This window comes from Anolis carolinensis, chromosome 1 (assembly GCF_035594765.1).
Source record: "Anolis carolinensis isolate JA03-04 chromosome 1, rAnoCar3.1.pri, whole genome shotgun sequence".
Taxonomy (NCBI): domain Eukaryota; kingdom Metazoa; phylum Chordata; class Lepidosauria; order Squamata; family Dactyloidae; genus Anolis; species Anolis carolinensis.
In genome coordinates, this window is record NC_085841.1 from 86,689,606 (window position 1) to 86,702,782 (window position 13,177).

The 13,177-nt window shown below is 41.5% G+C and overlaps 1 protein-coding gene and 3 non-coding genes across 4 annotated transcripts; all 4 read right to left on the bottom strand.

The window, feature by feature from the left end:
* Nucleotides 1–4,493: 4,493 nt before the first annotated feature.
* Nucleotides 4,494–12,927, bottom strand: rps12 (ribosomal protein S12). The gene is made up of 6 exons (XM_003223297.3): nucleotides 12,809–12,927; nucleotides 12,644–12,687; nucleotides 7,817–7,933; nucleotides 5,740–5,842; nucleotides 5,349–5,450; nucleotides 4,494–4,584 (listed from the first exon to the last, which is right to left on the bottom strand). Exons 2-6 carry the CDS (start codon nucleotides 12,655–12,657, stop codon nucleotides 4,522–4,524), a joined length of 399 nt encoding a protein of 132 aa, XP_003223345.1. The 5' UTR covers nucleotides 12,658–12,687; nucleotides 12,809–12,927; the 3' UTR covers nucleotides 4,494–4,521.
* On the bottom strand, nucleotides 4,786–4,915 carry LOC134295802 (small nucleolar RNA SNORA33). The gene has a single exon (XR_010002408.1). It is a non-coding gene; the product is annotated as a small nucleolar RNA SNORA33 (small nucleolar RNA).
* LOC134295804 (small nucleolar RNA SNORD100) lies at nucleotides 5,521–5,610 on the bottom strand. The gene has a single exon (XR_010002410.1). It is a non-coding gene; the product is annotated as a small nucleolar RNA SNORD100 (small nucleolar RNA).
* Nucleotides 6,128–6,203, bottom strand: LOC134295783 (small nucleolar RNA SNORD101). Its single transcript, XR_010002389.1, has one exon. It is a non-coding gene; the product is annotated as a small nucleolar RNA SNORD101 (small nucleolar RNA).
* Nucleotides 12,928–13,177: the final 250 nt, after the last annotated feature.

A 13,177-nucleotide genomic window follows, 5' to 3' on the forward strand; every position in this document is an offset into this window, starting at 1 on the left:
TAAAGTCCAGAATGCGTGTTTGACTTGTCTTAGTTTCAGCATTCCTTTGTATTGCAAACTGCAGGAGCACATGGTCACTTGCCCCTAAGGATCCAACCACTTCAACTGTATTGATCAGGTCTTCCACATTTGTTAAGATTAGATCAAGAGTTGCTGATCCCCTTGTTGTCTCTTCTACCTTCTGGACCATAAAATTATCTGCAAGGCAAGTGAGGAATTTGTTGGACTTTGTACTCTTGGCTGAGTTTTTTTCCAGCAGATATCGGGATAATTGAAATTGCCCATGACTACTATATCTCTTCTTTGTGCCTGTTTGGTCAGCTGTTGACAGAAGGCTTCATCAAGTCCTTCATCCTGACTCGGAGGTCTGTAGTAGACACCCACGACAAGATCTTTTTGAGTCCCGGTTCCCTTGATTCTTATCCAGATGCTTTCAAGCTGGTTTCCCGGATTACAGTCTTGCATTTCTTCTGCAACGTAACTGTTTTTGACATATAAAGCTACTCCCGCTCCTCTCCCCTTTGTTCTATTTCTGTGAAAGAGGTTATAGCCCTCAATGGTTAAATTCCAGTGATGGGAGTCATCCCACCAGGTTTCAGTGATGCCTATGACATCGTATGTGTGGTGCTGTGCTAGGAGTTGGAGTTCGTCTTGCTTATTTCCCATGCTCTGAGCATTAGTGTAAAGACATGTAAGCCCCTGTGACCTCCCCTCGAACTGTTTATTTGGGATTATTGTGCTCTCTGTACTTGATCCTTGCTGTGTTTGTGCAGCCCTCCGTTTAGCCTTTTGGCGGTTCCCTGTGGTCGTGGGTAATATAGTGTTCGCCAGGCTGTTGTTCCCCTCCCCCAGTGGATCTAGTTTAAAGTGCGCCTGATGAGGTTTGTGAGTCTGTGAGCAAAAAGATGTTTTCCTACTTGTGTGAGATGCACCCCATCGCTTGCCAGTAGTCCATCCTCTTGGAAGAGTAGACCATGGTCAAGGAAGCCAAAATGCTCCTCTTGGCACCATTTTCTGAGCCAGTTATTGACCTGTACTATTTTTCCGGCCCTTGTAGAGCCGTGTCCTACAACGGGGAGGAGGGATGAAAAGATCACATGTACATTATACAGTTTTAGCTTTGTTCCCAGAGCTCAAAAATCATTTGTGATCTTTTGAAAAGTATGCCTAGCGGTGTCATTGGTACCTACATGAATCAACATAAGGTGGGGAGGGTGATGGGGCTTTAGGAGCCTGCTGAGCCTCTGAGTGATATGGTGTATTTTTGCCCCCGGGAGGCAGCATGTTTCTCGAGCCATCCCATCCGGTCTGGAAATGATGGCTTCCGTTCCTCTAAGGAGGGAGTCACCTACTACCAAGACCTGTTTCCTTTGAGGATTGACAGGGTCCCTTTTGTGCAAGACAGTGTGTATGTCCCCTGAAGAGTGTTCCTGTTGAAGTGAATCATGTAGGTGTAAAGTGTTGTCCTCCTCCTCAACATCCCCAGTGCATTCATCAATGACAATCCATTGAGATACATCTGAGAGCCCATTACTCTCCCAAGGATGTTCCTGTTGCTCCTGGTCTATGATTGGGGATGGAGCATTTGCATGATTACATAAGTGTGACTGTGGTGATGCACTGTCCCCGTCAGGGCTATCCCCTGCGCATTGATCTAGGGTGGTCCACTGAGTGGTATCTAAGAAACTGTGGTCCTCCACAAGCTGTGTTTCCTGATTGTATGTTAATGATGTAAGAATTTCAAATCTGTTGTGTAAATGCAGCTGAGCAGAGGAGTTCTGCGGAGGCTGCCTGGTCCTGCGTCTCCTTCTATGGGTGACCTCCTTCCAAGCCTGAGGGTTGTCTACCTTTGAGTTGATCTCCCCATAAGGTTCCTGATCATGGTCTTGGTGGTGTTGGTGTGATGCAGGCTGCTGATCTACAGCAGCGTGTTGTGCAGTGTCCAAGAAGAGCTCGAGTGCCTGAATGTCCTTAAGGGTCTTAATACGGTGCTCGAGCTGTTGGATCCTCTGCTCCATCAGAGTCATCTGTTTGCATTTGGAGCAGATGTAGTTGTCTAGTTTTTGTGTGAAAAAGCGGAACATGCCACAGCTGGTGCATGTGATGGGAATGTTTTGCTTTTGTTGCATCTTTTGGTGAGCGTGGTGGCCAAGTGGGATCTTTGTACAGTTAAGTAATATGCACGCACTTTATGTGCAAACTGCAACAAACCACCTCTTTGTGTATTTGTTTATGTTGCTTTGTTTCCTGTATGTACTGCAAAGGATAGTTAGTAAAGGTGCCTTTTTCGTGCGTGCCGTCAGGCGCGTGCGACACTGGCAAATAAAGCTTTCCCAGAAACTCAATTAACAGGGGACAATGCCTGCTGTCAATCAACTTAAGTACCTGGCTCTCTTTCAACACAACAGTCACACAACAGTTAGACTTTGACCACAGGAGCCAAGCCAACACTCAGTTTAAAATCTTAGCCAAATCTTAGCCAAATCCTACCTGAAGCCAGGGAGCAAAAATGTCCTCCTGTTGCCTCTGCTTCTGCGAGAACCAAGGTATGAGAGGGGGAGCTCCTACATCAATTTTGCCATTTTATACTAGAGGCACCATTTTACATAATGAGACTTGAGCATCCATAGATTTTGGTATCCATGGCGTGGGGGGGGGGGGGATCCTAAAGCCAAATCGCAAGATACCAAGGGTTTCAGTACTGTTGTCTTTTCATCAGCACCAAGTGTATTTTGCATTTTGAATTCAACATATAAAGAGCCCTTCATCTCTGCACAACTCTAGGAACCTTGGGTTTTCATCACACAAAGTGCTTTTAATTTTTATTATCACAAATAATCCAGGAAGATTGCTTCGTGTCAGAGGCTTCTCATCCAGGTTAGCTGTAGAACATTAAATTATAGCCTTTCCCCACATCACTCCAGCAGAACTGCAAGTTTGTCAAGCAGAGCATTTATACTGAGAATGTCAGGTCCTAAGGCAAAAAAGCATGGATGGGAAAGTTGTTTCATCAATTTCAGATATCCTGCATACTTTTTTTTCCATGTCAGGAGCAACCTGAGTTGCTTCTGGTGAGAGAATTGGCCGTCTGCAAGGACGTTGCCCAGATGTTTTGATGTTTTTATCATCCTTGTGGAAGGCTTCTCTCATGTCCCCACATGCAGCTGGAGCTGATAGAGGGAGCTCATCCACGCTCTCCCCGGGTGGGATTCGAACCTGGCAGCCTTCAGGTCAGCAACCCAACCTTCAAGTCACGAGGCTTTAACCATCTCCGCCACTGGGAGCTCCTATCCTGCAGACTAGTATCCTGCATACTAAAGTGACAACACAAAATACACTGAAAAGCAGTACCTGGGAAGAGAGTCATGGGCTATCTTGCACAATGTTTCAAAAGGACTATTTAAGGGGGTATCATTAGCCAAGAAACCATGGTTGGTTGCCTTCCACCAATTTCTGGCTCCAAATGTCCTCTTGATGTAGGAGCTCCCCCTCTCATACGTCAGATCTCCCCAGGCCATATTTAAAAATAGGAATTATTTTTTAAGGCTCTATCCTAGGCCCAAAACATACTGTAAGCCAAGGGATGAACAGCAGATACTATAAACATCTTGTGTTTCCACTTTAATCAGTCCTACTCACCTTGTTTGGGTCAAATTTTCCCTGCAAGATTGCCTGAAGTGCTACACAAGGAGCAGAACATACTGGAACCTGTACAGCCGAAAGACATAGCCAGGTCACTCTAAAAGCTGCTTCTCATTTTTCTCAGTGCATCAAATCCAATGAATGCATTGGAGTAAGAGTTCTAGATCATGAGCATGTACCCAAGCTGAGATCAATGCAATTGTTATATTAATACATACCACTGAGTTGATAGAGGTAATGATACACCTGATATTTACAGCAATTACTTCTCCAAATAACTAAGACCTATGGAATGTTTGCAATAAGCTCCCATGGGATCAGAAATGTGCCGATACTATAGAAGTCTTTCTTCCAGTGGTCATGAGCCCATAATCAAAAGTTATTCTCTATCTAAGTGACTTATTCCAACAGTCTGTATGAAGGAAACCACATTTCAAGTCTATAGCACCTTTGTACTTCTGAGGGAAATGTCAGACATTTGTAACCCATTAATCTGTTTAGGGATAGCTTTCATTTAACTCGGGTAACAGGGCACATCTGAGGAATGTGAGTAGCAACACTCTACAGCATCCTCTCCTCACCTTCCTTGCAGGAAAATTATGCACCAGGCAGTTACAAGCTTACTTGCTCCAAAGTAACATCTATTATATAGTGGGAGAAAGCATTGCTTTCAAAATCAGGTTATCAGATTGTCCCTTTTAACTTTGTATTTATATTTTATTTCTGAAATCGAAGTCCTAACCCAAGGCCCAACATCATCACTTGAATGAAGTGTCTACACTTGGTGCTAATTGGATGTTTTGAACAGCTCATCACTGGCCGTTCTTAAACTTAAAAAAAAAACAGAGCACTAACAGGCTAAAAAAATACTTTATTTGTTCATTTCTTGCACTTGAAGTACTCTTCGATGACATCTTTAGCCTGAGATTCTTTGCCATAGTCCTATAACAAAACAACATATTAATATCACAATGAGTTCTGACCAAGCACTTTGGGTAACTTACTTGATACATATTCAAATAAACTGAGCATACAAATATTAGGTAAGACACTAAAATAGAGCTGCTGTAAATACATTAAAGTTCCATAGTTTTTCAAAACAGTCTAGAAGTAGGCCAAAATATTTCTTACAACCCCAAACACAAGTGTAGCCATTTATTGGGACCTCGATGACTACTAAGTCTTCAAGGCTCGTACCCTGGCTTTACTGTTGCCAGCATTTAGATCTCCGCAGAACATTTAAAAGGTTAAGCAGACTTCATTCTACTGGCAGAAATTCGCCATACAACAATGTGCAAACTGAGTATTTATTTTAACATAATTTTAACATTTCCAATAATTAGACATGATCTGCCCGTTAATTAACATTTGAAAAGCATTGGAATGGAGAAAGTGCAGCTCATTTTTTACATATGACCCTCAGGTCTTTTTCTGTTGCTTTCAAACTCCTTGACCTTCCTGGATGAATCCATCACCATTTAAAAAACAACAGGTGACACAATCCCATATAAAAGCCAGAGCAGCATTTTCCCTATAAGCACTTCCCAACAGTCCTTAAAGTAAGCAGAAGCGGACTAAACAAACCGAAGTACTACAGCATAACCCCAGAAGATATGCAACTATTTGTAAAGGTCCAGGAAACAATATAGTGCATGCTGCTACTCTAAGATGGTCATCAGTTTTTAAGGAAACCTTTTTCAACTTACTTTCACAACCACACAACTGCAGCCCACAACTTTGCGGGGTTTTCCTTCTCTGTCGATCTTGCAGAGGCCTACCCACTCTCCCAGCTTCTTGTTGTCATCAACCTGTCAAAAACATTTTCATTACATCAGAAATGCACCTGATAAACGACAGTAAAGCACAAAATCAAAGCAAGCTGTACACTCAGATATAAAGGGTAACATTTATGGTTGTTTTCCTCAACAGATTTCAGTAGAGGGAGCCATGTTGTCATCACTGTACAGCACAGACAATACTAACAAAAACTACACCAATTTTAGCTAATTTCACATACACATATTCAATATTGTCACAAAAGGTTGCAACAAAACATATTTTTATTTTCATTAATTACTACCAAAAAATAATCATTACCTTTATCAGGTTGATCTGATGTTCAGCACAAAGGGCTTCAACCAGTTTGACATACATAGGCTCGTTGCAATTGGATGCAAGAACACAAAGATGGGCTTGGCGTCTGAAATAGTAAATTGTCCAATGAAGCCATATCTCTTATACAGTTTAGAATCCACAAGAAATAGAAATATGCACGCTTGGTTTAAAAGCATCACCCTCCTCCACCACTCTCTCGCTGTGTTCCCTTCCATCACATTGACATTTAAGACAGGTTTTTAACCATGTCTGAATTACTATTCAGAATAATGTACTATTAGAACAACCATTTTAACTCTTTCAAGTTACATACTTTGTACCATATCTTTTACTTTGTGCCTCTAGCATTATGATAAATTGAATTCTACAGGTTTGTCAGACTATTATTCTCACTCATAATTAGAGTGAAGGGGTATCCGACATTTTAATATAATCATCATTCAAACTCTGTAGTTTTCATGTCTGAATTGACCTCTTGGCTGCATATTTATACAATTAGCCAGTCCTTTAGAAATTCTGTAATCTGTTCAGAATTCCACAACCCTGAATAACTTAGTATGGTAAAAAATAAACCACACAATTTTATTCCGGTGTATCCACCCACAAATATGAGAAACCTTTTTGTTTGTGAAGGAACTGGGACCGATAAGGCACTTTCCACTGTCAGGTGTTATTGAATTACACTTTCATCCTACAATTCACACAATCATTTGCTACACTGCCATGTAAATTTCAATTGTCTTTAGAGGGAGCACAGGAGAAATACAAGAGGAAATCATTGTTATCCATCTTTCTCCAATCACAGCAAAAATTTTGCTGAGCAATTTTATTTCACAGTTTGATCTTATTGGTACCAAATGATTTGCTTTAACCCTATGGTAGGAAAAGTTAAAATTGCATATATCTTTGTGGGCCCCAGGAGTCAAAGTCTTTCCCCCCATATCTCTCTTTAACTCCAGAATGTTCCCAAATTAACTCCAAGAGTGTGGAGTGCATCTCACCCATGTTTGTACATGTTTGAGCCCACTGGGGTAAAAAACACCCCACCCCTGTGCAAAGCACTTTTTGCCAGAAATTCTTCAAAATATCCACTAGGGGACATTTCAAACCAAGTGTGTGGTGCCTCTGAGTTGATTTACAGGGTGAAAATGTCACCATAGATATTTGGGGCATTTGCCAAGTCTTTTTGTGGGCAAAGGCCCACTATGATCTTCTGGAAGCTAATGCTCTCACGGTTTCTAATTTCCAGTTGCTTTAACAGTGCTCTATGAGAACATTACTATATATCAGTGGTTCCCAAACAAAGCCTTGTGGGCAAGTTGCGGACCTTGACCCTAAACTTTAGACTTAGGGGCACCCTAAGTTTAAATGACTTGAAGGCACACAACAACCTTAATTACCTTGATGCAGTGTCACTTTGGACTAAAATACTGGTAAGTTTATGTTGATTAAACTTGTTATTCATTTTAAATATTGTATTGCTTTTTCATGTTATTTATTTGCACTACAAGTAAGGTATGTGCAGTGTGCATAGGAATGTTTGCTTTTTTTCAAAAAATGATTCCTCCAACATTCTGAGGGACCATAAACTAGCCCTCTGCTTAAAAAGTTTGAGGATTCCTGCTATAGATGCTTGAGATTTTCATTAATTTGCAAATGTTTATTTTCACCCAGAAAATCAAATATCAAGATCAGACGTTTCTATATAAATATTATATCTCTAATCCATAAATAGATCTATCTAAACAATAGGTCTTAAAACTTGTGAAAAATAGCTCCTATTTTGACACTTGGATTCAGACTTCCCAAACTGAGAAACTAATTATCTCTCAGTACAAATTTACTCTGTGTTAACATGGAGTGAGTGCAAAAGCCAAATGTACTTCACATATAAGAAAGGATAGGATATAAATTTGTAATACTTTCCCAGTACATAATACTTTTTAGAACTGTTAAGTCTGTCTCCTTAATTATTTCACCAAAGTGGCACCAATAAACTCGCAAGAAAACAAAATCAAATAGCTTTCATTTGGAGACTACAGTAAAGCTAAGCATTTACTTGTCTAAGGCTTTGGCAGCTTCACGAATTCCACGGCCCAATCCATCGTGGATGAGTGCGGTCTTCAGCACTTCTTGAAGGGCGGTGTTGACATCCATTATACCTCCAGCAGCAATGCTAGATAATAAAATCACATATAACTGAATTCCCAAAAGTGTCCATTAAGTTCAACATTCTATTTGTAGTGGCAAATCAGTACTTCACACCTCAAAACCAAGGCACCTATCAGTGTAGCATTCAATATGGCAGATACTGAAACATGGTTTTATCAATTACTAGCTGTGCCTGGCCACACGTTGCTGTGGCGTTGTCTGGGGGTGTTGGTGAGAAATTGTTGAGGTAGTGGTGGTATTGAATGTCTGTTGTATGGTTGTCTTTATGTTTAGTATGCACACTGAAGTGGATTATATGGAAGTGTGGGGTCAAAATAATGCAGTTCAAAGCAGATAATATAAGATTATAAATGGGTTATATAGCTGTGTGGAAGGGCCTTGAGTCTACACTGTCATATAATCCAGTTAAAATCTGATAATCTGTGGAAGAGGCCCAAGTGAGGCCTAACTGTGCCTGTCCCTTGGACTGAGTAGGTTGCTAGGAGACCAAGTGGGTGGAGCTTAGCCTTCTAACTGGCAGCAATTGGATAAAAACAATTATTCCTCTCCCTCTAATTAGGACATTATTTTTCTTTTCTTTTTGTTGTATGAACATAGAGGCATGGATGAGGGGTTGTGCTGCCAAGTTTAGTGTTTCTGGGATGTGTAGTTTTGTTGTTTTGTCCTAGGCAGAAATTTCATTACCCTTTTATATATATAGATTTGGAGCACCGTTACCTTTTATCGCGTTAAGTAGAATCTCCTATCTGTCCTTGAACATTCATTGGGTGATTCAAGAGTACTATATGTGTGTGTAGAGGGAAGGGAAAATCTACTCAGTGCCATGTATATTCAAAACTATTCAAAATATTGTAAAAGTACATTATATTCAGTCATGCTGGCCACATGACCTTAGAGGTGTCTACGGATAATGCCAGCTCTTCGGCTTAGAAATGGAGATGAGCACTAACCCCTAGAGCCAGACATGGCTAGACGTAATGTCAAGAGAAAACCTTTACCTTTGTATTTTATTATCTTGCTTACATCATCTCCTTCTAACACAAAAGGGTAAAAAAAAATTACACAGCAAAGGTATGCCAATACCTTGCACACCCTTCTGATTCTACACAAAAACTTCTGAGGTAAGACTATTGGACTACAGAAAACTACAGTCAAATTACAGGCATACCTAGGTTAACAAAGCCTTTTGACAAAAGCAGCTTTTTGGTGCAGTATTACCCAACCCTCCCCCCCCCCCAATCTAGTTTTTATTTTATTTTTTAGCAGTACACTCATGGGGGAATAGTGAAAGCAGGATGGAGAAGCACATATTAAAGCTGATCCTGTGTATATATGCCTTCAAGTTGCCTGACAGATTATGGTGACTCCATGAAATTCACAAGGTTCCACTGGTCAAGGAATACTCAAGAGATGATTTTACCAATTCCTTCATCTGAAATAAAGCATACAGCAGCTGGCATTTGTTTGCGATTTCCTATCCCAAGTACTACTAACCAAGGCTGACCCTACTCAATATTCAAAATCAGAAGGTTATCTTGGGTTTTTTTGTTTGTTTTTTTTTTGGTGTCAGGAGAATTTCTTCTGGTGTGAGAGAATTGGCAGTCTGCAAGAACGTTGCCCAGGGGACGCCCAGGTGTTTTTTGATGTTTTACTCTCCTGTGAGGCTTCCCTCGTGTCCCCGCATGGGGAGCTAAAGCTGACAGACGGGAACTCGCGCCGCTCTCTGGATTCAAACCACCAACCTTTTGGCTTAACAGTCTTGCTGACACAAGGGTTTAAACCATTGGGCCACTGGGGGCTCCAGGTTATCTGGTAACTTTATGCCATCTAGGCCTACTAAACATCTATGGATTTGCATACAGCAAGCAGGCAGAGTAAATAGCATCCCTGCAGAATCCCTTACTGAGCATGTGCAAACTGAGCCAGGGCAGTTCAAGTGGCAAAATAAAGAGAAAAAGTGAAAGATGATAAATTTGCCCCACAACACAGTAAAGAAACATAGCTCTTTACATCTGGTCATCAAAACAGATATTTTGATCAAAAAAAGTGGAGGCTTGAAAGACAAGATTATCTTTGGATTTAAAAACAACACATTAAACATTTAGATGCTTTTGGAAGGTTCAAAATCATTTTGCTTATACAAAGATTACATGATCTACTTGTTCCATTCTATGTGGTTTTGTTGTTAATTTTGGATTAAAAGTTTACTGAAATGTGCTTTTTTGAGATGCCTATTCCAATTTTTAAAATGTTATTTCTACCTCTAGAATCCAAATTTAGGTCAAGGTAGCAATGACCAGGAACGTATCTACTTTATTAACTGAAGCATATCTATGCCAACTTGTAAGATATTATAACATCTGCAATTTTATATTCTTTTTCCATAGTTCTTAAAACTGATTATGCGACACAACTCCCACTGCACATTCATTTGCCAGTGAACATACCACCATGATTCAAAGATCTTGTCTTTTATACTCAAGTTGAGTTATAGTGCAATTGAACATAGCCCGTTAAAATCTCATTGAATAACATGGTATTATCTTTAAATCTGCCATTCCAATGTTCACCTCATTCCAGATCATATAGTGATTAAATCAGGTACAATTCCCAAAACATATTTCGCTCAACTGCAAATACTGTATAGTCCTGCTCTTCTTTTTACTACTTACTGATTTGCAAAAGGAAAAATGAAGTTTTTGTAGATGTTTCTAGCAAGCATAACTAACAATCTAATTAGCTCATTTGTAATTACTGATCATTAATCACATTACTGAAAAAAATAGTAAGCATACAAGAAAGCCAATTAAAAAACATTAAGTTGTATATAGTTGGCTCTCTGTATCTATGGCTTAAAAATATTCACACACACACACCCCCCAAAAAATCTCAAAAGCAAACCCTGATTTTTGACGTTTTATATAAGAGATACAATTTTACTATGCCATTGTATCTGATAAGACTTCACTGTCCACGGATTTTAGTATCCACTGGGAGTCCTGGAAGCAAACCCCAACAGAACCAAGGGCCCACTGTATAACAAAGCATGGCTTATATATGCTGTAAATACAGCACAACTTTCCCATGACAAAATCTTGGAGAAAGACAATAGTACATAGAGGGGGAAATCTAATGTCAGAAGTGCTTTGGTCAAGTGTAAGTCTCTGACCCTTGACACTAAAGCTCAAGGAAAACTTCGTCATCACACCATGCGCAACATAATGGAGATAGAGACAGGTGTGTGCATGTGCTTTCAATGTTGCCTGTCAACTTATGGAGACCCCATTACTTTCACAGGTTTTTTCTCAGGTGAATACCCAGAGGTAGGCTTGCCTGTTCCTTCCTCTGAAATACAGCCCACAACACCTGGTATTCATTATTGTTCTCCTATCCAAGTACTAATTCAGGTTAATCCTGTTTAGCTCCCCAAAACAGAGGGGATTTTGGTGCCTTCAAAATAGTCAATCCACTTTATAGCAAGGTATGGAGCGCTGGTGGCACAATGGGTTAAACCCTTGTGCCGGAAGGACTGTTGACCGAGAGGTCAGCTGTTCAAATCCAGTGAGAGTGGTGAGTTCCAGTCTGTCAACTCCAGCTTCTCATGCGTGAACATTAGAGAAGCCTCCCACAAGATGGTAAAACATCCGGGTGTCCCCTGGGCCACATCCCTGCAGATGGCCAATTCTCTCACACCAGAAGTGGCTTGCAGCAAGGTATGAGTTTTACGTTGGTGTTATGTCCTTTTCTGAGGAGAAAGAAAGCTCTCATTTGGGACCAAGAATGTTTCCTGGGATCTTTGTCTACATAACACAATCCAGCGCACACCCTATCTTCACATATAACTAGATTTAGAATACCACTCAGTTCAATCCCTGCTACGCAGGAAAATACAACACAATCAAAGCACTCCTGACAGATGGCCATCCAGCCCTTTTAAATGTATCCAGAGAAGGCGATTTCACCATGCTCCAAGGCAGTGCAGTGAATTTCCCTCTATTTTAATGTCTTGTTAAAGGCTTTATATTGTCAGTCTTTTAAAAGCCTAATTTAAGGAAAATATGTTATGAAAGTAGTTTTAAAGTTAGGATGCATAGGAAGTGTACAGGGCCGTAGCCAGAAAAAAATTTCGGGAGGGGTTTTGAAAATTTCGGGGGGGGGGGGTTGAACCCCTGGTACACACACACACCCGCTACAAACCTGTCAATATCTGCTTGAGATAGTGCCTGGAGGGACTCTTAATGTTTTGCATCTCATAGACATAGCATGGGGATTTGGTTAACCAGTTAAAATTCATGAGTAAACCAGGTTTTATAACCTGAAAAATTTCGGGAGGGGGGGCTGAACCCCTAACCCCCACCCCACCCCCCGCTACAGATCTGGCAGTGTAGAATTCGTGCAGTTCAAGCCCCCTTTAACTGCCATGTCTCAACGTTATGGAATCGCGGGAGACATAGCTTTAAAAGCTTTGTAACCTTCCCGGCCAAGGAGTGCTCCCAGGATCCCGCAGCACTGAGCCACTGTGCAAGTGGTGCCAGGCTGCTCTAATGTTATAGTGTAGTACAACTTTATTTAATCACGTTTTCTATCCACTCCCAGACCTCTGCTATACAAAGAGAGCTCTGGGCCTCCACAAACCCAGCCAGCCACGTGTTGCGAGTCCAAGGAAGAAGTGGGAGGCAGCGAAGGCCTAGCCCTGGAAGAAGCCAAGACGTACCCTTCCTCGGCCATGGTTGGTGGTAACGATCCCGCCCGGGGTTCCTGAAACGAGACAAAAGGCTATTCAAGGTGGGAAGAAGGAAGCCGCCCCATTTTCCCTTCCCTTGGGAAGTCTTTCTCAACTTTCTCGCGAGCCGAGGCCTAGCCACGCGCGAGCGCTCACCTCACAGCATCCGCTCGAGTCGTCAGTGAAAAGGAAGGGGCGGAGCCACCGACCCACTTTATATAGCGCCGCGAGGACCCCGCGCTTGCCTCGCGCGCATGCCGTCAGGCCTCTAACCACATCGCCTGATAAAAAAAGACAGCTATTGCAGTTTTTAGGAAATTCGATTCCCGGAGAGAGAGGGAAGGGGGGAGGGATTGAATGCTCTTGTAGGCACGGCGCTTATTCAAGTTCCTTGAGATCCTAGCGGCATGAGGCACGTTGTAGATAGGTGTCTATGGCATTGCCGGCTAGTGGGAGGAGGAAGGGAAGTTGGGTTGCTGTGAGTTTTCCGGGCTGTATGGCCATGTTCCAGAAGCAGTCTCCTGC